Source organism: Varanus komodoensis, unplaced genomic scaffold (assembly GCF_004798865.1).
Source record: "Varanus komodoensis strain SLA01 unplaced genomic scaffold, ASM479886v1 scaffold7_1, whole genome shotgun sequence".
NCBI lineage: Eukaryota > Metazoa > Chordata > Lepidosauria > Squamata > Varanidae > Varanus > Varanus komodoensis.
The window spans coordinates 11,742,621-11,766,048 of record NW_025336479.1 but is presented as its reverse complement, the minus strand read 5'-3'; the positions used below and the strand labels follow the sequence as shown (position 1 = coordinate 11,766,048).

The 23,428-nt window shown below is 42.3% G+C and overlaps 1 protein-coding gene across 8 annotated transcripts in view; it reads left to right on the top strand.

Annotated features, from left to right (window-relative positions):
* ADGRL1 (adhesion G protein-coupled receptor L1) overlaps positions 1-23,428 on the top strand; it is a 145,443-nt gene that overhangs the window by 96,625 nt on the left and 25,390 nt on the right. For 6 of the 8 annotated variants that reach the window (XM_044453593.1, XM_044453591.1, XM_044453594.1 and 3 more), the window contains 6 exons: positions 4,251-4,265; positions 12,631-13,431; positions 16,306-16,620; positions 17,207-17,310; positions 17,689-17,874; positions 19,591-19,629. In XM_044453593.1, the coding sequence (XP_044309528.1) occupies positions 4,251-4,265; positions 12,631-13,431; positions 16,306-16,620; positions 17,207-17,310; positions 17,689-17,874; positions 19,591-19,629 (1,460 nt within the window). The remainder of the gene's footprint in view (positions 1-4,250; positions 4,266-12,630; positions 13,432-16,305; positions 16,621-17,206; positions 17,311-17,688; positions 17,875-19,590; positions 19,630-23,428) is intronic. The other 2 variants (XM_044453596.1, XM_044453595.1) reach the window with 1 other exon arrangement.

Here is a 23,428-nt window from a genome sequence, read left to right as displayed (position 1 = left end):
ATTCCATTTCTTCTTCTGCCAATCCATGTGTTGGCAGACTTGGAGATCCTGGTGGCTCTCTATGTATGCCCAGGTAGCTGTGCCCTTGTTTCCCTGGCTTCTTCTGTGGGCTTTTGTGCATATGATCTCTCTTTACTCTGGCTGTTTCCACTTTCAGTCCTCAAACCCCTTTCCCTCCCTGTTTTTTAACTGCACTGGGAGCCAGAGTGGCACATAATGCTGAGACAGTCCTAGCTCTTCTACAACTGCCTTAGGGCCTAACTAGCTTGAGAATTCCCTTGCTGAAAGGGCAAGGCTTTGTTATTGATTCTTTGACTTGCATCAGGCAGCTAGCTGTCTTATATGGACCTTGGTTTCTCTCTCCTCTTCAGAGATGAGATAATCTCATCTCATAAAAATAATCTATTTGTAACCTGCCCAGAAAGCCATTTTTGACTATGGGGTAGGATAAAAAATTGAATAAATAAATAATAAAATCTGCAGAACACTGGCCCAGAATAAGGAAACTGCCTCTTTTGTTCCTTTGTAGGAACTTGTCTACTTCATATATGCATAAACTAATTCTAGTTCTGGAAAGCCACTCATGTCTTTTAACCTGTAAGCATATTTCCATCCAAGCATAGTGATGATGGTTACATTTGTTAATAGGTGCAGAAATACCATTTTTTCATCCATTCTCTTGGCATGGTGGGTCAGGTCAGATTATGCAGATTAGTTTGGGAACAGTTATGAACCTGAAATGCACTATTCTTCAGAGGATGCCAGAGTCTGTCAGAGGCATGTAGCAGTTACTTCCTTTTAAAACAGGACTTTTTTTTCTACCCCACCTGTTTCTTGGGCCCTCATGTTATATAGCCTGACATAAATAATCTGATTTTAAATTAGTCTGAATAACAATCTTTCAGTGCAACCCTGTCCCTATGTACTTAGATATCTCCATGAATCTTTATCTTATAAAAATTCATTTTCATGTATATCCCCTACAGCAGACTTCTCCTTTACATATCTGGGGAGCAGTGAGCCACACAAGCTCATAAACAATGATTACAGGAGGACACTCTGTTAAATCATAGGATGAAATGTCTGGTCTTCCAAGTCACAAAGCTGCTTCTCCATTTACTATTACTTTCTTTGCGCAGTCCAAATTACATGCAACCCAGCACTTAATCTGGTGTCACTTGTATGCTTATTTTTATTAGTTGCATTAGCATTAATCTGTGTTTTAACTGTTCAGAATCTGCATTCTATTTACTGATAAGATTTTACCAAAGTTTCAAGATTACCATCTCCCTCCACACACACACACACACACACACACACACACACACACACACACACTTGTAAAGCTATCTTTGTGACTGGTATGCTTTTAAAAAGTTCCTAGGCTGTGATTTCACTGGGGCAAATCTTTGTTCCCGGTGTAACATTAATTACACAGCAGTGCAAACCACCCCATACAACCTTGACTGCAATAGATGCCAGTTTTATGTTGGCAACACCCATAGAGTCCAAACTGCCAACTGGTATGACAGTTGTAGCAGCATCTGCATAAGGCTTGGGATTATTTCAGCATCAATTGTGCCATGATTTTCTAGCATGGTGCATCATTGTTTCCTTCCTTCTGCTTCCTGCTGTGTACTAATAGTTGCCTCCGTCTCTAACGTCTCTTTTTTACACCTCTGCCTAATTTTATACCTTTGCCTAATTTTACACCTCTGCCTAATTTTGTACCATGACCTGCAAATTACTTGAAAAACACCACTCCAAAGTATTCTGACTCAGACCTTTTCAGACGAATGAACTTCCCCTTCTAAAGAAACTAGAATCAGCAAAGCTTAACTCATGTAATGGTGCTAACAAAAATTACTCACCCCTAAGTCTTTCTATCATTATTGGCCAGTTCTAGCAATTCTGCCAAGACCCATCAAAGCTCAGTCATTGTTCCTGGAAAGCATTCTGGTTCCACCAGTTGGATACCTAACAAGATCTTTAGTAATACCTGATTCTTGAAAGGACCCCTAAGGATCAGGATCCTGAATGTTGCTCCATTGGTTTCATTTTTGGTCTTCTACATTCCTCTGAACATTCCAATAAAATACAGTTTTAGAATATTTCTTCTTTCCTTTGTCCCCTGAGACAACTAATATCTTTCATTTGATGCAAGATAATGCCAGGGAATACCTACTCTAACTTCACCAGGAAGACACTCGTTCTCAAATATAGCTGTAGAATCTAGTGAAAGATACAGCCTATGTGATCCTATTCTCTTGAGTGAGACTACCCATGTTCTGTGTTATCAGCACTGGCTAGAAACTGGTACCCACTAGGAGATCAGAGAATAATTTATTGGAGATCTTAATATTTTATGAGAGTATGCTTCAGTCCAAAGCAGGTACCATTCTCTACAAATTCACTGGCCTCTATGGACCTGTAGAAGAAAAAAATGCTGTTGGGAGTTTATGTATGTAAGGCTCCATAGATAAAATGAGAATATGGTAGAATGAGGGTCCTCAATTAAATGTACCAATATTTCTGTTTTTTGGAGGCTTCTTCCAACCTCCACATACTCTTTTGGCTATGTGCAGATGAGTATTTCAAAGCCATGGAGGCAATATTGCAGATCTATAATTACCCATGGTGTGCATTTCAGTTCTTGTGCCTCACCATGGTCTCTAGTCAAATCTACTATCAGCTATCATAGTGCTTCCAGGTTGTACCCTGAACAGTGTGATTTCATGCATATCTACTCAGAAGTAAGTCCTGCTGAGTTCAGTGTGGCTTACTCTCAGGTAAGTGGGTTTAGGATTGCAGTCTGAAAGTAAGCAAGAAAAAACTAGTTTCTATAATAATTACAAGCCTTGCTAAAGTTGGAGTGTGCACATGTGATTATCATGTCTGACTATTAGCACCCATGATTTTAATAACCACTTTCAGCTATTCATTGATTGGACCACTGTGGAGTCCATTTTAAAATGGAAAAATGGGTGTGTATTTACATATATGTTCATCTAGCCCTTTGAAAAGAAATACAGTTTACCTTAAGGCAATTTACCTTAAACATGAAATTGATTAGAGCAGGGTTTTAGTTAACCAAGAATAGTTGTAATTAAAAATAGGAAAGTTGGCAGAGCAGGGTTCCTGCACACACAGCAAGGGTCTCTCTTCAACTTTCTTCAGGATGCTTCTATATTATTTTCTACATTTTTAAGGTAGTGATATTGGATCAGGGTTAGTAGTCCAATAAAGAGGAAGGCATTCCTTTTGGTCTTGTTGGCACTCCTGCCAGAGTCATAATCCAACTCTGCCACAGCTGAGTGGCACAGCTTATTATTTCTCTTTATTCATAAAATCCTAGGTTCTAGTCCTTGGGAGACTTTTTCTTAAGAGGCTTTGCAAAGCTACTGCCAGTCAATATTGTCAGGATCTTTTGTATAAATTAATATCTGTATACCAACATTGACATCTACAAGTACAAAGTAAAAGAATAGGGGGAAAGACTGGAAAAAGCAATAAGATATATTTATATTACTAATATGCAGATATCTATACTAATATACAGCCTATTGTAAAAATTATGAATTGGAATAGAGGGATAGAAGCATGGATGGATTTACAGGTAGATAAATCAGCTGATTCATAAGGCAGGGAACAAGATAGACAATGCTTTCATACTCAGAATGGGTCAGCCTTTCTTAGAAAATAAAAAGTATTCTGGAATTATTTTCCTATCAAACTCTTGCTCTTTTCCCTTTCTCACTTTTCTGCTTGCGCTCTGTCCCCCCACTTACGCCCTTCTCCCTGCCTCCAGCTTCCACCCAGCAATCCCCTTTTGTGTTTTGTTCCTTTGTCGTCCTTTCTGATGGGCCTTAATTTCTGACTTTTCTTCTGAAGGGCAATGTCGCTGGCACCATTAAATAAAACAAACAAACAAACAAAACCACCCCACAGCATCCAAGCTGTAAACCTCAAACTGATCAGATAATGTAAGAGGGAAAATTGATCAAGTACAACTACCACCACCAAACCCAACACGCTCTCTGCCTTGAAATGATTCCAAAGCGGGAGGGGCTGGTGTTTGTTGGGCTGGTGGGGTGATGGGTGGGGAAATTTAAAGTTAAAGAGAGAAAAAATGGTTTCTTTAGGGTGGGGGGAGAAACAAAAGCAATTTAATCTCTTTTCTCTTTTTTTTCCTTCTTGCACCTTTTTTTTTCAATATATTTTTCTTCTCTCCCTTCCGATGCATAAAGTAGAAGTGGAACAGAAAGGTAAACAACAACATTACCACTGACCCCACCCCTAACCCAGCACCTTGTTTTTTTCTCTGTGGCCATATTTAATGTGACCTTCCTTTACCTTTTCTCCTTGATCCTTCTCCTCCTAACCTCCTACCTTCCCTTCCCTTGGTTTTCCTTCCTCTTCTCTCTTTGGTCTCACTTATTCCAATTGGCATCCCCCTCCCCTCCAGAAAGAAATCTTCCAATAACTAAGCAACACCCAGCAAATAAAGGGCATAAGGCAATCATCTAACAACTGCCCCTCCAAACCTTTCCATTTTTCCTTGCTCACATATGGAGGGGAAGCACCATTAATGTCTGGGCTCTGGCTGTCCTTTCTCTGGTTTTGCATCCTTCAGGGGAAATACACTTTTCCAAATGTTCTCTGCGTCTTTTATCATTCAACTGATTCTCTCTGCTCCTTTCTTCATGTTTCCATGGCAACCAAGTGGGTACCTTGGCCTACCTCAACCACTACTTCTCTCTTTCCTTTTTTTAATTCCAATTCCTGATTTTTTAAGAGATGCTTCAAATTTTCCTGGGATTTGCATATATAATTTTGTCACAATACAGAAGAACAACAGGAGGGTAGGTTTTCATTTTTAAACATTTTTCTTTCAATTGTGGTTTGGGCATTTAAAAATTATTCTTCTAGGACCTCCTGCACATTTTATGATGCCCTTACATATATACTTTGAACTATCTTTTTTTTCATTACAGAACCAATCTTGCTTTAAGAGGTCTACAAGATCCTTGTGGAAATTTGTACCTTGGATCCTATGCACATATGAAAAAAAATTCCACCACAATCAGTGTGGCTTTTTCCTATTCCCCAAACCCCATTTAGGATCAAGGTGTAAGGCACTCAGTTGGTGCTGTACTGAAATAAATTTTTAAGGGTACAATCCTATGCACATTTATACACAAAAAAGTCCTACAATTCTGAGTATTCATCAGCCAGAATGGCTGACTAGGGAATTTTGGGAGTTTTAGGACTTTTTTTTTGTATAGATGTGCTTAGGATTGCAGCCTTAAAAATGCACAAATGACTCACATGGGGTATTCTTTTGAGCCCCTCACCCTATTTAATTTGTGTCATTATTTGTGGAGGAACATTCAGTTGTACATGTAAAGTGGCATCAATTGAAAACCAGGTGACTTTGTCATCTTTCTGAAAATCAAAGTGAATAAAATGTTTGGATTAAACTGTGAATCATTTATTCCATCTATGATACATCTTTCAATGGGAATTTTACCCTGAGTTTATACAGTGTTTTGGAGCAAATTCCCAAGCTAAATTTTCAATGGGGTCATTTCCCCATCCCCAAGTAATGAGCTGAATTGTCTTGAGGAGGCTTTTTTCTTTTTTTCCTTTGCTTTTTGTGTGCTCTACTATCAAAATAATGTGGAAATCAGATACACCAATAAAAATAACCTTTTCTAGAATACATATACTTTAATTATTCCAAGATACTAACCACTTTGATGTGGAAATTTTTAATTTTCTTGCTTACTGTTTCTTTTTCTTCCTTTCCTTTTAAAATTCCTGATCAATCCTGGGTGATTTTATTTGTGGTTATTATTATTATTATTATTATTTTCTTTTTCTGCCTGTTTTTTTCTTTTTTTGGTTTGTTTGTTTGTTTTTAAAGAAAGCTGCAGTCATGATCATTGGCTCTGTCTGTTATTGGGGGAAGATGGGGTGGTGCATGAAAGAAAGGGGTCAGTCAATGTATTTTTAATTTCAAGATCTTGACTAGGTCTGGAGGGTATAAACTACCAGGAGTCACAACTGCAATAAGCATGTCTTAACAAGGGACAAGCTGTCAGGTTAGCTTTAGGAAATCCAGCAAATTAATTAATTTCAAAGTAGTAAAACGCAAAAGCCAGGCTTGATTCCACCCAACCCATGTCTCTCTTATCTCTCTCTTTCTCTCTGTTTAGTTTGTTCTAAAAGCACGGTTAATTTTTTTTTCCTGCATTGGTTTGGAATTTTTTTCCCAAGATTGGGGATGGAGGCATATACTTATACTTTTCTTTTCCACAGGTTTCCATGGTTTTGGATGTGGCTTTTTACTGATTGTTTCCTTCTCTGTTTCTGACATCTTCTCCCCCAACCCCAGAGCACAGTTGCCCCCATCTCGACTTAGAAGGCTGAGTCGACACTGCCCCATCCATGAGGGATCGGAACCAGTTAACGCTTTGTGCTGTCCCCCCCTCGCCAGCGCTTCATTCTTTAATGGTGTGTTTCTCCTCCCCCCGCCAGGAGTCATCCATCCCACCCCTCCAACCCAGATGGGAAGCTGGGCTGAGCCGAACCTGTGAGACTCCACGAAGCTGCTTTATGGCAACATTGCCAGGCAGGTGTTCAAAGCAGGCAGGCAGGGCTAGAAGTTTGAAATCTCCTATCTTCCCTATTCCAAGCTAAAAAGCTATGCCAAAGGCTGCTAGGCCTCACCCTTTCACATACAGGCATGAGAGGGTAGTATACAATTTAAAAAAAACCACTGAGGTATATCTAGTGCAGTGCAAACAATGAGTACACATAAATCCCATATCAGCAGATACCGTTGGCTAGATGCATGCTGCTGCAAACTAGGAAACATGCAAGAATACAAAGTGATGCATATGAAAACCTACACAACCACAATCCACTTTATATCCAAGAGAAGACCGTTGCATATAACCATATATATGTGACTAATTAAACCCATGCATTTGATAACACAAACACATACAATATATAATGACACACTGAGAAGCATCCAATACCACCTACACAGGGATGGACAACCTGGTGCTCTCCAGTTGTTGTAATCCCATCAGCCCCAGCCAATGTGGTCAGTGGTTAAGAGAGTAGTAAGGCAAACATCTGGAAGTCATGAAGCAGGCCACCTCTGAGCTATACACATACAGGCTACAAAAACACACAAGCCTCTTCCTGTGCTTCAGCAGACTGGTGGCTAATACATTTTTAAATAATGTTCATATGCTCCTGTAAGCAGCACAGCTACAGAAATGTATTTCTACCCTTCCATGAGCATGTCCTGTGTGCACATTGCCTAGATACCCTGTTGTAACCCTGTGTGCGGCCTCTAGACACATGGAAGACCTGTATGAGTTAGAGCACACATTCCTGTTTCCAATCTGGGGACTTGTCTTTCTTGCCAGTTCACCATAATCCTTAGTCTGCCCTGACTGTATGCTTTGAAGAAGTCAGGATTGGAGAGCGGTTCCAGAGAGCCTGCCTCTCCTCTTGCTTCTCATTCCAGCCAAATTGCCTGACAGCTTAATTTTGAGAGAAATAAGAAAAAAATAATGTGCGATGCATGGTCCAATATATAGGTGAGTTACATATAGGTCAGGGGCATCGAACCTCTTCCAGAACAAGGAGTTAATTCAGTTTCAGAGAAAAGGGCTGCATACCAGTGCTGGGTGGGACTGATGACAAAAGAGCAGGACTAAAATGCCATATGATCAGTCTATCGTAGCCTAAAGCACTTACTGCCAGGAGCTCACTGGAGGAAAGGCATTTCAACCTTTCTGAATGGGAGAGGGTAAAGTGCAGATGCCTGGGACAATAGCAATAGCTGGGAAGGGGTATGGCCATCTGGGAACCCCAGAGAGCCAGATTGGGCCCCAGATCAGCTGGATTTGGCCTGCAGGCCTGAGGTTCAATGCCCCTGATCTAAGGCTGCTACAACAATGGCTGCCCTCCCTATATTTGCCACCCAAGTGAACTATAGAGAAGCTCGTGAAAATAGGTATAAAAAGTACCACAAAGGGCTTTAGCTTGTGAAAGAATAAGTGAATAAACCATGAGTGGTGGAGCTCACAGGTTCAGGTTGTCTGCTCTGGCTTGATTATTGCTACTTTTTCAGTTCCAAGCTGTTTCTCTGAAGCATGACCATCAATTTCCAGGGAGAATTGGATGGATTTGAGCATGACATAAGATGGGCCCCATGCCATGTGGCTGCTTTGGTTCTCTGGGGGACAGGGAGGGGAGTTCTTCTGACTTGGGGATTCAGACACTGTCCTGTCCCAATAAGAAAAGGAACACAATTCCTTTCTGAAGGGGGGCGGGTGGAGTTCATACTGGCATTATCGCAGAGGAATTTATCAGAAGGCTTATAGTGAGAAATTAGCAAGCCATCTACTTTGACTTACTTGGTCATGGAATGTTGTCTCTTTTCTCATCATTCATGCCTGATTTTGATCTTGGAGGTCCCTTCACAACCATGGGCAAGCTGTTAAATTTCTCACAATTAAACTTCAGCCTTAAATCTTGCTCCAACACAAAGTTCAGCCAGTTTTCCCTGAACAAAGCTGATCTCAGCTTGTTGTAGGATGCAGCCTTTTGAAAGTTGGGAAAACACAGCTCTCACTAACATCAAAGTGCTACATGCATCTAGCTACTCTGAAGTGACACTGGCACAGCCTTAACAACTAAGTCTTGAAACCTGCTTCAGTAGAAAGAAAATATCTGAAATGGCCATCAGTTACACTGAGTGAGTCTTGAGTGGGTTTGATCTTGACTTAGAGAGACTCTCTGTGACAAAGTTTGAAAAGCATGGACAAGACAGAGATAAATAGCTAACACAAGGGACATCATGCAGTGCTACAAAATCCAACTGCTGCACATTAAGCTGTTCTTGTCTGGTGACTCACACTAGAAAACACTACAGGGATCTTGAACAGACCTTGTCATTAACATCCGGACTAGGCAGTTCCCCTTCCCCCTGACACTGTCATTCAAAAGTGAACCCATCCATCATGCTGCATCCCTCTGCACCACAGACCATATTAGATAGCCATGCTGTTTTATGCAGGGAGGCTAGATAGATGATCTCTGCACACCTGGTAAGCTAGGAATGATGTGAAATAATCTCTTTCTGCCTAATTAAAACAAGACAGGCAATTTACTACTGTTTCTCCTTGTCCTGCCATATCCATGCATTCATTACAGAAACTTAAAAGGGCTGGGTGGGAAGTGTCTTGTGTAAAGTCCCATAGTGTACATGAGGCAAAAAAGGTGTGTGCTTTTGACATGTCAGGGTTTGTTCGGGTATACCCTATGGATCTGCAACATGCACCATTACAAGGGTAATGTGTGATGTGCCCCTGAAATAACCTCTGACTCTCAAAACCAGATTTCCTGAGCTTTGCCTTCCTCTTTCAGAGGATAAATAATGTTCACTAGTTGGAAGGTGTCTAGCAGCCAGCACTTCTGGGTTCTAGACCTATCACTGTTCGGTGTGGTGAGTCCCCTCTTTTCCCTTCATATGCCAGTCATCCCCTACCTTCACAACTGAACTTAGAAGCAGAATTTGTCTGCAAATTACTATGGCAGAAGGTTTATTAATCAGAGTTATTTATTATTACTGAGAAGGATGCAGCATGACATCTCCATGGAGACCAAAACACTGTGAATAAGAAGGAACTCATTGGGTTGTTGACTCAGCCCCACTTTCTCCTCCTGGAGTTACCCAGGGACTGTGACCATCTGAAACAGTGGGAACAATCTAACACACACTTAAGTCTATGTAAATCTCACTGATTTTAGTAGGACTTAAATTTGCTTAACTGTGGGATAAGTTGTACCCCAAATAATGAGACCCAAAATTTTCCTGATTTTATGCAAAAGTGCATAAGAATATATTTCTGCCTATTTGCACATCTAGCTATTCTGCCTGGATCTGAGACAGTGGAAAGGAGGTTCTAATAAATACTTTAGGGGAGCCTGACATTGGCAAAAATGCTGTTCTCCTCCTTTATGGCTGGTTCCAGTCTCTGCCTTGGATTTGCTATTGATTTATAGAACCCTTGGCATACCCCAGCTGCTTCCAAGTGTGTTGCAACAAGGTTTACCGCTACTGACTCCAGCCAAGGGACCTGAGCCTAAACTGTGCCCAGTTCTAGTAAACTTCACTAAGCTCCCGCCAAAGCAATATAGCATATTATAGTAACTGTACGTATTTAATAAAGACAGAGCAGAGAATTCACTTCCACACTCACAAAATTTACTCCCAGACATGCTGGGTTCAATGCAAGGTCCAACTAAAACCCTGGTGACACTTCAGTGAGAAATATATATCCACAGCCATGTGGAGAGGGGAAGCCAGCCCCCAGTGGAAACTGGGTAGCTGGGGAACAGGTTTTCCCTTAGATCCTGTACTGTGACGTTAAACTAATTTACTGGCCTCTATAACACTAGGTCTGATTTATAAAGACACCATGCAGCCTGGCCTACAGCTTGGATTTGGTTTGACTTCTCCTGTATCTTCTCTATGGCCTCCCAGTGACACTGCACTGTAATAGACAGATGAATTCTCTGCTATGATTCTGCTCTCCTCACCCCCTCCACTCCCTCCTTCCACCACTAAATGCTTTTTTTTCTCCCAGCCTTGCTCCAGCTAACCAGAGGGAGACACTTTGCAGAATGCCTAGCCTGATTTGTCTTCCTTTCAAACTTTTTCCTCCTGGCTTTTCCCAAGATTCCAGGCTGCCATTTGGGGTGTGGGAGGAAGGGAGGGGTGTCCTTTCCCATCTGCCCAGGTTTCCCTTCCTCCCACTGTCACTTCACTCCTTCACCCCCCACCCCCGCCACCATGTGCACTAGTCTCATGTCCTTTGCTGATCTGAATCAAACCTGGCTAATAAGTTGCTCCAGTGGCACCGAGGAAATGGAAAGCAGAAGCTTTTGGTTATTTCACCCTTCTGCCATGATACTGTTAGCTCTTCTTTCCAGAAGGGCACCAGTTCCTCAGCCAATCTACAGCTCTCTGTCCCCAGGGACTGAAAATAGTTCAGAAGAAAGCGGAAACATCTAATCTTTTATATTCAGTAGGCTTAAGTGGCCAAACACTGGGTCTTAAGGCTTGTTTTTCATACTCCATTGCCTATTCAAAAATGCTTTGACATTAGAAGAGAATATTTAGCAATGGCAACCCCTCATTCTTTTTTCCCAAGAGAAGGCATTTCTTCAGAGCTGTTCTGAAGATAGTGATAGAAGTAGACAAATGCTGCTGGGGGTGCAAGTTGAGGTTAAACAAACTGGAAAAGTAGAAGCTGAGGACTCAAAATTTCACAATATATTCCCAGCTGCATCATTGCTTTTATCTGCATCAGGTTACCTTGCAGGTCTGTCAGAGTTTGAGGTAATATCTCTCTACACCAAGGAAGAGCAATGGCCACTAATATCCATCCCTCTCCCATTCCATGAAAGCAGGAAGTGCTTTCCTGAAACACCTATGTCTAGAGATAAATGAGAAACCCATAAAAGAAATGAGAACAAAAAGAGGTAGAAATAGGGGCTGATTTCTGCATGCTTCATTGCTATTGGTGTTTATGCCAAAACATACTGGGGTTTAAGTGCTGCATGGTGGCTGGCGTAAATTAGCCTTGGCCAATGGAGTTGTTAAAACAGGAAGTCCCTTGGTAAATACAAAAGCTCTTGGATCATCTTGCCAGCTTTAAAGGCATTTCTTGCAGCTCCAAAGGAGCTTCATAGAACAGGCAATCCCAGTTGCTTCAAGGCCCAATGGAACAGAAATTCTGTAGAAATCTAATGGAGCAAACAACAAAACTGTCCCTCCTCCAGAGAGACCCCATAGAATACCCAGCCCTGTTAGCCCTGCACATCAAACAAGCACACACAAATCAATGGATCTCTAGGACAGACAGACTAACTCACTACTCCATACTGAGATCTTCATTTTGAAAAATCTGATTTGGATGTGCTAACTTACATGCCACTAGTTTACATCCCTCAGTAGCTCCATACAGAGGATCCAGTTTAGATCATGTAATGTTAACTACTCTCCCTGATCTTCTAATCCTTTTTGTATTGCCCTCCAGATGATGATATAGAACATGTGGTCAGGAAGGAGAGGCTAGAATTGTCAGCTTAGCTTCACTCCTGTTCAGATTTCTGATTTCCCGATGCTGCCACTCAGATCTTAGCAGGGAAACAATTTGACATCCCCTGCTAAATGCCAGAAAATATAGCAAATGGGTGGATGGTTTGGAACCCCTAGATTCCCATTTGAATTTGATCTAGAGAAGGTGTTTCTTTCCTCTGATACTCCCCTGTCCCCAGTATTTATTTAACTTGTCAGTGAGCCGTCTCTGCTCAATAACAGATAAAAGTCTCATGATTGCAGCTGCTCTCAAAACTCAGCGCGGATTTCACTTCTCCTGCCAACAGCCTTTTACAAATTTATCCTTTCTTCTCTCTTTCTTTCTCTCTCTCTCTCTCTTTCCTTCTTTCTTTCTCTTTTCTCTTGTTCTGTCACATTCTCTCTGGATTTCCCCCCTTTACCCAATCATCCTTTCCTCCCTTACATCCCCTCCCTAGTATTCGTTTGCCCGGGGACACTGCACAAGATCCTGGAACCTACCTCGGCTCATGAATCAGAGCACCAGTCAGGAGCCTGGTGCAAGGATCCTCTTCAAGCTGGAGACCGGATATACGTTATGCCATGGATTCCATACCGGACAGACACATTGACAGAGTATGCATCATGGGAGGACTATGTGGGTGCCCGGCACACCACCACCTATCGCCTGCCCAACCGGGTTGATGGCACCGGCTTTGTGGTGTATGATGGAGCAGTCTTCTACAACAAGGAGCGGACACGCAACATTATCAAGTATGATCTGCGAACACGCATTAAGAGTGGAGAGACCGTTATAAACACAGCCAACTATCATGACACCTCACCCTATCGTTGGGGTGGCAAGACTGACATTGACCTGGCTGTGGATGAAAACGGGCTGTGGGTCATCTATGCCACTGAAAGCAACAATGGACGATTAGTGGTGAGCCAGCTCAATCCTTACACACTCCGTTTTGAGGGAACATGGGAGACTGGCTATGACAAGCGTTCAGCATCCAATGCCTTCATGGTGTGTGGAGTCCTCTATGTGGTACGGACAGTCTATGTGGATGATGATAGTGAGGCAGCCGGTAACCGTGTCGACTATGCTTTCAATACCAACATGAATCGTGAGGAACCCATCTCACTGACCTTTCCCAACCCCTACCAGTTCATCTCTTCTATTGACTACAACCCTCGTGACAACCAGCTTTATGTATGGAACAACTACTTTGTCCTGCGCTACTCACTTGAGTTTGGCCCACCTGACCCTAGCACAGGTAAGACATAATCCTAGCACCCAGTTATGGGGTGGGTAAAAGATATCCCAAGCACCTGGAAATTAGGGGGTGGGGAAGAAACCCTGTTAATTTGCATAGTTGTCCCCTTAATGATTTACTAAACTTTTCTGCAAATAGAAAATTTACTTTTTATGGTATCTGATGCTGCCTTTATAGAATATACATTTAAAATGTATACTCTATGGTAAAGCTCATATATCTACAAGAGAGACATATATTTGTAAGAGGGAGCTGTTGTGGTTAAAATTCTAGATTGGGACTCAGGAAATCCAGACATTAGTCCCCATGAGTCTCAGTGTGTGACTTCGGGCAAGTTAGCAGTCACTGACTCTCACATCCTTCCTCACAGTGTTGTTAGAAGCGTAAAATGGAGAGAAGGAAGACCATGTAAGCTGCCTTGGGTTTTTCTTTGAAGGGGAAAAAGGGCAGGAAATAAATATATTAATCGTAGTGATGATGATAATAGTATATCAGCAATTCCAGAACACATATGGCTCAAGATTGCCACATTTTCACTTGAGCTATTTTTTTAAGGTGCACTACAAGCAGTTGCAAGTTAGTGAACCAATGATTCCCCTAAACTGCTCCTATTCAGTGTAGCATCCTTCACATTCAGGAAACATTCAATGATATAATGACAAGATAGTCTTAAAAACCAAGGCTTCAGTCCCAGAACTGACTTTTGAAAATATCTTTAATTTTGCCACTTTGTCACAATCAAAGTCTTTGAGTTCTAGTTAAACAGTGTGTATCAGAGAATCTACTCAGCTCAATTCAAACTCCCTGCGACCTCAACAGAGTCAGCATGTGCCTGAAATTCTGACAGTTAACATCACGTGGAGTTTAAATTGACAGAGATGGATTGTCTAGTGTGCAGTATTTGGCAGAAGCCTGGAGTCTATGAAAACTAGCTGGACTGAAGGGGAAAAATCTGGTGCTTATTGTGAATAAAGGAAAATCATGATCAGTCATGCCCAGGGGCAGTACCAGATCCAGATTTGTTTAGCACAATGTGCAGCTAATTTGTTTCTCTTGGTTTGTTCATCCACCTCTCCACCCATTGCACAACGGCCACCTGGATGGCATTTGCAGACTGAGACGCAAACTGAGCATTTGTACAGTTAGTACCTCATGCTGTGGCTGAGCGAATGGGATTCAGCCTTAGTGTGAATGCAACTCTGTCAGTTCTCGAAACAGGGTGTACTTGCGTGCACAGACTACTTGTAAGGTTGGAGCAAGGAAGAGTTAAGTCTAGACACCTCTCCTCTCCAGCTGGACTCTATAAAAACTTCAGCAATAGTGGAAGAAAGGCCAGCTACAGCTAGTTCCACCCATCCATTCCCTCCTTGGTCCTGTTGCAGCAGGTATCCAGGTGGATGTTATGGGGTGGATGACTACTTTGGAGAGAATAACAGGAGACCCTGAATCTGACTTTCTCCCGCTTCGGTTGGAGAGTTCACAAACAATAGCCAGTGATGTTCAAGGGTAAGAACCCTCTTTAGGTTAAAGAGAATAAGCAATGAGATCAATTAAATGAATGGGAGCTTGCTCAAAGTGTCAAACAGCCACAATTTGCAGATGGAGAATGTGGCTAATTAAACACACATTTCATTCTGAGCTAGCCTTGTTATTCAGCACAATCATTACTTTGACTGTAAAATTAAGATGAGGATATTGGTGTTTGTATCTTTCTGGAAGGACCTGACAAAGAACAACTGAGGTAGTGTATAGGCTAAGAGATTTGTAATGGAAACTGTTGGGAATCCTCATATTACTGCAAAACCAAAACCAGTACCGTCATGCAAGTTCGCTGTGGCAGCATCAGGTTTGCAAATTGCACAATTTATGCAAATAGGATTCATGACATTCAACATATTTATATATTTATTTATCAGTTTTATACTCTGCCTTTTTCTTACAAAGAACATCAAGCAGCTTTCATCATTCTCCTGCTGCTTTCAATCTTATCCCCACAACAACAACTCTGTGAGGTAGGTCGGGTTGAGAGTCTGTGACTGGCTCAAAGTTACCCAGTTGGCTCCATGGTTGAGCAGAGACTAGAACCCAGATTGCCTGAGTCTCAGTCTCATTCTCTTAACCACTACACCAGACTGGTGGCTTAGAAGGTACCCCTTCCCTTCTGGAACAGGCACTGAACCTCAGTAAGGGGCAGTAGAGAAATGTGATAAATAAATACTGAGCATTTGACAGTCAAATACGGCTATGCTTAGGGTAGTCAGAAGGAAGAATGACTGTGATTCATGAGATACTGTCTTAACAGTGAAAAGTGGGTCAGATTGCTGGGAATAGAGACCATAGAGTAGAAAAGAATAACTTGATTTTTTCTTGTAACCTTTTGTAGATTCTTCCACATTCAGATCTTTAGTAGCCATTGTCTTTACCTTCCAGAGCTTATTTCTGCAACCATGACAACTAAAAGCTACTGTGTCTTACAATAATCTAGGATACTTTAGAATCAGATAGATGTTTTGGAAGGGAATCCTTTGTGATAAGTGTTACCCTGCATTAGGTGAAGGCTATGGTGTTGGATTTTCACTCCAGAATAAGCTCTTTTGCCATGGAAAAGGCAATAGCTCAGTGGCTGAGGTGCAGGGCTTCAGGTTCATTCCTTAGCATCTCCAGTTTAATGGATCTGGGGTAGCAGAACTGGGCAAGTCCCCTGCCTAAGACTGTGGAGGTATACCCCCAGACAGGGTAAGCACTCACAGTTAGATTGGTCCACAGCATAGGAGTGTTGCTTGTGGAGCTCCAGATCAATAGCCAAAGGCTGGAGGTGTGGAGATACTTTGTATACAGGAGGACACCTGTCTCTAATTGCACTTCTACCCACAGGACCAGTCACCTCGACACCTCTCAGCACTACCACAACCATTCGACCTACTACTGTCACCAGCACAATTTCACCTGCTGCAACAACGACCACACGGCAGGCCCCACTCACCACCCATCCCGTAGGTGCCATCAATCAGAAGGGGACAGAGCTGCACCCCGTCACTGCCATTATGCCCAGCACCCGCCGTCCACCAGCAAACAATCAGCATGTCTCTCCAGAGCTCTTTTGTGAGGCCAAGGAGGTGCGGCGAGTCCAGTGGCCAGCTACACAGCAAGGCATGCTGGTTGAAAGGCCATGTCCAAAGGGCACACGAGGTAAAAATGGGCAGCATCAACGGAGGCGACTCAGCCCTTGGACAAAAAGTCTTGTCTTTATGCTAGAGGTGGCTATATCTGAGTCCTACTAGAGGCAGAAATCTCTGTCTAGGAAGCTGGTACTCTGGTAAAATATACTTTCTCCATTAGACAATTGCACGATTAGCAAATAGGGCTGCCATGGTATTACTTGTGACCCAACTTCTGTGTCACTCAGTTAAAGGAAGCTATGCCAACTTGAACTGCTGCGGTATCTTGATTCAATCACACAACTTCTGCAGTGTGAAGTCAGAGCTGTCATAACTGCACAGATGGTGGGTTCAGTGGGATGAGTTGCTCCTTCCTTCCATCCTGTGCTAACAGAGCTCCTTTTGTAACTGCAGCAGCATGGAGCCATTTATTCCAGCTCTTGCGTTATTGCATTATTGGCAGGTTGAGAATGGGTCTGTTTTAGAGGATTATGATAGCTCTGAGGCCCTTAAATTCTTTGTGTTAGGGAATGAATGGAATGCAAGGATGACATCAGGCAACCTGAGACTGATTGATATTGCTTTTCTCTCTCCTTGCCTTCCTCTCCTGTGCACAGGTATTGCATCCTTCCAGTGTCTTGCATCTCTTGGAATCTGGAACCCACGGGGGCCTGATCTCAGCAATTGCACAAGCCCTTGGGTCAACCAGGTGGCACAGAAGGTACTGCTTTCCTCTTTTTGGGGGTTCTTCTTTCAGGAAATGAAGGTTCAATTTGGATGCCAGGAAGTACTTCCTGACAGTTGGGACCCCGAGGGTGTGGAATGGGCTTCCACAGGAGGTGGTTGAAGATCCATCGGTGAGGGAGTTCAAGGATAAGCTGGACATGCACATGGTAGGCATGTCATGAGCAGAGCCAGCTGGAGCTGAGGGCCAGACTAGATGGCCCGGGAGGCCCCTTCTGATTCACTCTGTTTCTATGTTTCTATTATAATGGTCTTTCAGGCAGTACAAAGTCAGAATGGGCATCAGGCCTCATTTTTTCATAGCTCCTTTTACCTAAATGAAGCCAGTCTTTGCTTCTTTCCCATTTCTTGGCAGATCAAGAGTGGAGAGAATGCAGCCAATATTGCCAGTGAACTTGCCCGGCATACTCATGGTGCCATCTATGCTGGAGATGTCAGCTCTTCTGTCAAACTAATGGAGCAGCTCCTGGATATCCTGGATGCCCAACTTCAGGCACTGCGCCCCATCGAGAGAGAGTCAGCTGGCAAGAACTACAACAAGGTCCAGGGTCATTTAATGGTGGCTTAGAAACTACTTCTGACAGACTATGGGAGCCTGACTTCAGAGTGTTCTGTATCTTTATATCCCAGTTTCCCCATCAGTATCTAAGTTTTCCCCATCAGCAAAATAGTACATTTGGGGTAGAAATTTGACAGGCAAAGATTTTGGCACTTAGGTGATGCAGGGCTGGGGAAAATGTCACTTGTTGAATATCTGCATGTTGTGCAGCTGTTACAGACACAAAAGTCTGCCAGGCAAAATCTGGCAGCCAAGAAGTTGGTACATGGAGCAGTAAAGGAAGACTCAAGTCAGGCGTATCAGAATTCACGCATCTCAGGAACAATAGCAGCAGAGGGTCTCTGAGGGTGAAGGATGCTCAGGAATCTGCATTCTGGTTTTTCACATAAGCCTGAGAGCTAGAAATTTGCTTTTTATTTTATTTTTAAATGGAACCTGGGGTTTCATTAATACTTTTTTCTATATTAGAGGCAATATTTGTTTGCTTTGTGATGAAATTATTTAATCACATAGTCCTAGATCCCCTGATTATTAGACTGATAGGAAAATAGTCATGAAGATAAACCCCTTAATGACTACTTCTGAGGAGCATCCACCAGCACTACTGCTCTACAGCCCCGCTGAGTTCAGTGCCCCCGCTCCCTCCAGGAATCCTGTATATGAAAGGAGGATGCACAGCTTTCAGGCATGTGCCCATAATAGCTATGTGTGATTTCAAAAAAAGAATGGAAGGTGCAATCATATGTGCAGTCCTACTGAGCTCACTGGGATTTACTTTCAGGTAATTGTGTATAGGCAAAATTCCTTTTAGAAATTAGTGTTTTAAAAATAAAAAATTACCATTTATAATTTGGATTTTGTGCATGTGTGTGCATGCGTATGCGTGTGCACACGGGCACACACACATACTCACATGCTGTTTCTGACTTGGGAAAATTCATTAAAATAGTAATGATTCAAATAGTCTTGTAGCATAAGAAAATAAGAGGAAAAGAAGTTTTAAAAGTAATAAAATATGGAAATAAAATTTAATTCCAAATGTTTAGTAAGGTAATTTGGATTCACATTTTCATCTAGATATGCCTTTGTTGTATCTCTGCCTATTGAGAACATAAGAAGAGCCATGCTGGCTCAGATCAAGGGTCCATCTAGTCCCGCATGGCTCTTCATCTGTTCACACAGTGGCCAACCAGCTCCCCACAGGAGACCCACAAGCAGGGCATGAGTGTAACATCACCCTCCTGCTCAAGTTTCTCAGCAAGTCGCATACATAGGCACCTTGCCTTTGATGCTGGAGGTGGCATATAATCATCAGCTCTCATGTATCTTCTTGATCTTGATTAGGAACTGATCATTACACGGCAAGAGGAAACTTGCTTAAGGAAGTGGGAAACTTGTGTCCCTCCAAGTGTTTTGGCTTACAACTCCCATGAGTCTTCACGACTGGCTATCCTGACTACTTACTTACTTACACGGATTTATATGCCACAGCAGTAGCTCATATCAGAGGTCCCTGCGTGGCTCACTATGTGTGATGGGAATTGTAAGTCAAATTATAAGGAAGACCACAAGTTGCTCACCCCTCTCGTTAGCATAGTCTCTCAAGGCAGACCCTGCTTCTGGAATTCTGCTCCAATAAGTTTCTGTTTCTTCCCCACAACTGCTGCTCACCCTGGGCATGGACACACTACCCTATAGATGCACAAGAGAGAAAGGACATGCAAGGACTATATCAAGGTGAGTGCAATTTCCAAATCCTAGTTAGTTAGATAATTTCATGTCATTTATATGGCTGAGATCCAGGTAGGAACTACTGACCATGGAGCAAAATGCCCCAGAGTTTGGGGTCTCATGCAGAGCCAAAGACCTTATACTCTTAACTACAGTGTAACTCCTGCATGTTTATATCACCAAAGGAATTGCCCCAGTGGGATTGCCTGAAATTTACCACTGGAGAAGTATTCCCTTTTATTCAGAAATTTATATCCCACCTTTCTAATGCACTCACATCATTCAATGTTGTTTACAACAACCAAAACAACAAACTCAGTAAAACAACAATATAAAAAAACAACCGGTATAAAAACTGGCTCATCAGGTAAAAAGCCCTAAATCTGGTTGCCACATAAAAACTCAATAAGGCAAAACCTGATTTCTGTAACAGGAATGTTTTCATCAGCCAATGGAAAGCAGCAAGGAAGGAGGATAAAATGAAACTTGTGGAGCAAAGACTTTTTTCTTGTCCCAGCCAATAATGCCTCCACCAGAGGTGGGTCACAGAAAAGCACTTCTCCACTGAATTTCCACCAATCTTAGTGGATTACTCTGGATTTACCACTGAGGTATGAGATCCTGGAATGGGAAGCGCAGATGCAACAGCCCCATGATAACACAGTAAAACTGAAACCAATTCTTAAATGCCTCTCTAAAGGAAGGCCCTCACATCAAGTCTCTTGTGTAGGAAGCTGTTTGTCTGTAGTTTCCCCACACAATTGCACTCCATGTAAAAACGGCCAAAGTTGCCACATCAGAAAGGATCCTTAACAACTAGCCTTCACTGTCACGCGGCAATATGGCTGATTTAATATGAAGGCAATTTCAAACCAGCTATTTGCCATGTGAAGCAGGTGATCACTGAATGTCTTTGTGCACTTGGCTCCAAGTCCCAATTTCACAGACCCAGGATGGAGGGCCTCTGGCCTGTGGGAAAAATTTGTCCTGCCAGACCAACCTTACCACTTTGGGAAAGGCAAGGAAAAGTGAAGTTAACTACCAGCTGTGCTACTGCTTCAAAGAGCACAGCTTGGGATAACAGATCAATTGCTTCACTTTCCAACTCACCTTTCCTCTCGGGGGAAGTAGGGTTGGGGTATGAACAAAGCCGCTCAGTCAGGAGCTGATTCTTCAAGTGTTCCCAGTGCCTTGACTTGCTGGCTTCCAAGGGTTACGCATTTGCTCATCTCCTTTCTGGCTGGGCACTGTGTCTGTGTGTGTGCATGCCTGAAGAGGGGACGTGAGCCAGTAATGTGCCCACTCACTTTGGGCAGTGCCAATGCCCATTTGGTATGAACAGTAGCTCAATATCTAGCCTGCATGTAATAAGTAGAGTGGAATAGCTTTGCTACTGAAGAAACAATATTCATACACATTGCCATCTTTTCTTAAATATTATGAGAGGTAATAACTCAGGTGGGGGAACAACTGCAAGAAACAGAAATCCTATTTTATTAGTTTAATATAAGAAAATTACAAAATGACAACATACAGCATCCTAAAGAAAATAATTGTTCATTATCATTGTTATCATTATATTTCTTGTTTTATTGATATAGAAATAATATTTGCTTTTCCACAAAACTATCTATTTGATCTTAATTTTCCCTTATTCTGATATAATTTGATAGCTTTATTGTTTCAGCTATTTTCCTAAAGAGTCACCAAGTGTACATTAAGTTGGTTAGTTCAATTTTAAAAAGCAAAGCAAAGGTTTACACAATGGCAGGCCATTTCTGTGGGGAGGAGAGTGGAGGATTTATGGTCATGTGATGAATACGATAAGGAGAAAAACAATGTAAAACTGTCAGAAGCAGTATGAATATTTAGGCATAGGATGTCTGCTGCTTATCATCATGCATGACAAAGGCAATATTTGTAGGGAGCCACTGTGGTGTGCTGGTTAGCGTTGAATGGGGACCTGGGAGTTCAGGTCCTAATTTCCACTTGGGTATGAAGCTCAGTGGCTGTCTTTGGACCAGTCACTTTGAGTGTAATCTACCTCACAAAGCCCTTCTGAGGATGAAACGGAGCTATGTAAGCTGCCTTGGGTTCCTCATAAGAGGAAAAAAGTTGGGATATAAATAAATACAATATTATAGTAACAATATTCATAGGTGCCCACTGTATGTACACAACAACATTATCCACTGACTATAGGTTGTGGCAGAAGAAACAGAGATTTTCAGCCAGTGGAACTTTCACAGTGGGGCTTTTGGGCACAAGTCTAGGGCCCCACTGTGAATGAACAGGATGGCCCACAAATGCAGCAGGGCTAGTTTACCTTAGTTTGAAATAAATGAGAAGATTACCTATTCCAGGTATTTTTTAGCAGAGTCCTTCTTTGTTGTGTGTTTTAGCTGTTTTAAACTTTCTAATGTTTCTCTGTATTTATGATCTCCCTATTGTATTTTATTGTCTTGTTTTATGGATTGATGTAAACCACCCAGAGAGCTGTGGCTATGAGGTGGTATTGAAATCATAATGATAATAATAACGAAGTAATACACATTGCCATACATAGAACACCCCACACCCATAAGACCATTAAGTATAAATTCTAAAACTGTCTAACTGCACCATTATTTCTAGCTATTGAACATTGGAAAAACACTTTGGCTTGGATCCAAAGTTAACAGTCTGAGAGCAGAAGGGTTCCTTCCACCCACAAAAGCCTTTGATCCAGTAAAGGATCTTGCTGGAGGAATGGACAGAAGGGACGGGAGCAGATTAATGGAGGTCACAGAAGATTGCAGGACTTAGGGGGAATCAGCAGAAGTGGTCTTACCTGTCCTACATCTGCCAACAAGCATGTCCCCAAGGAAGTGTTCATCTCAGGGGATGCTCCCAACCAGCATTAGCAAACATAGGATCCAAGTCTTTTAGAAAGACACCTGATCCCATGCAATCAATGAATAAACGAAATAGCACAGAAGAGTAATAGGGTTGGAAGGGGCCTATAAGGCCATCGAGTGCAATGCCCTTCTCTGCATTCACATGTGGTCACCCACCCGGCTGTGGGCCCTCACCTTTCCAGCTTAACAAAGCTGATTCGACATGCTAGCTCAGTGTATAGTTATGCACAAATCTCCAGAGAGATTATTTGTTGAGGACATTGTGGGAAATTAAAATGGTGGTTAGAACCAGAAGGTCAAAGCATGGGGACAGGAAAAAAAACACAAAGGGGGTCCCCAAGGCAGGCGTCAGTAGTGGAACCCAGCAGGCGCTTGGAGCAATTAACTAAGGATGCGAGTGGTCCTGTTGATAGTAGCTTTGACTTAAAGCACTAAATCTCTTTATCCTGCTAACTTATCTATACGCATGGGTGGTCTTGCACCAGTTGTATTCAATCATTGAAAACAGGCTTAAATTCAACAGGTGGAGAACAAGTTCTGTACTTTCTGAGCCAGGAGGCTTCCTTCTGTAGATGTTACCCTCCAGAAGTTGAGGGTTACAAGAGAAATACGTGGGGTTTGAAAATTCCTTTCATTGGATGCAACTCTTTTAAAAATGCCTGAACACAGTTTTAGCCTCTCTTTGAAGACTGCCAACATTTTATTATTTTATTATTTATTTATCAGATTTATGTCCCACCCTTTTTGTTATAGAACTTGGAGCATCTTACATGGTTCTCCCCCTGCCCTCAGTCTTACCCCTTATCCCCTTAACCCATGCTCTTAACCACTACATTACACTGGCTTTCTTTTGAGAAAGAGGCTTTCAGCAGTCACTAGCATCAGCTGGATATTACTACATAGCAGCT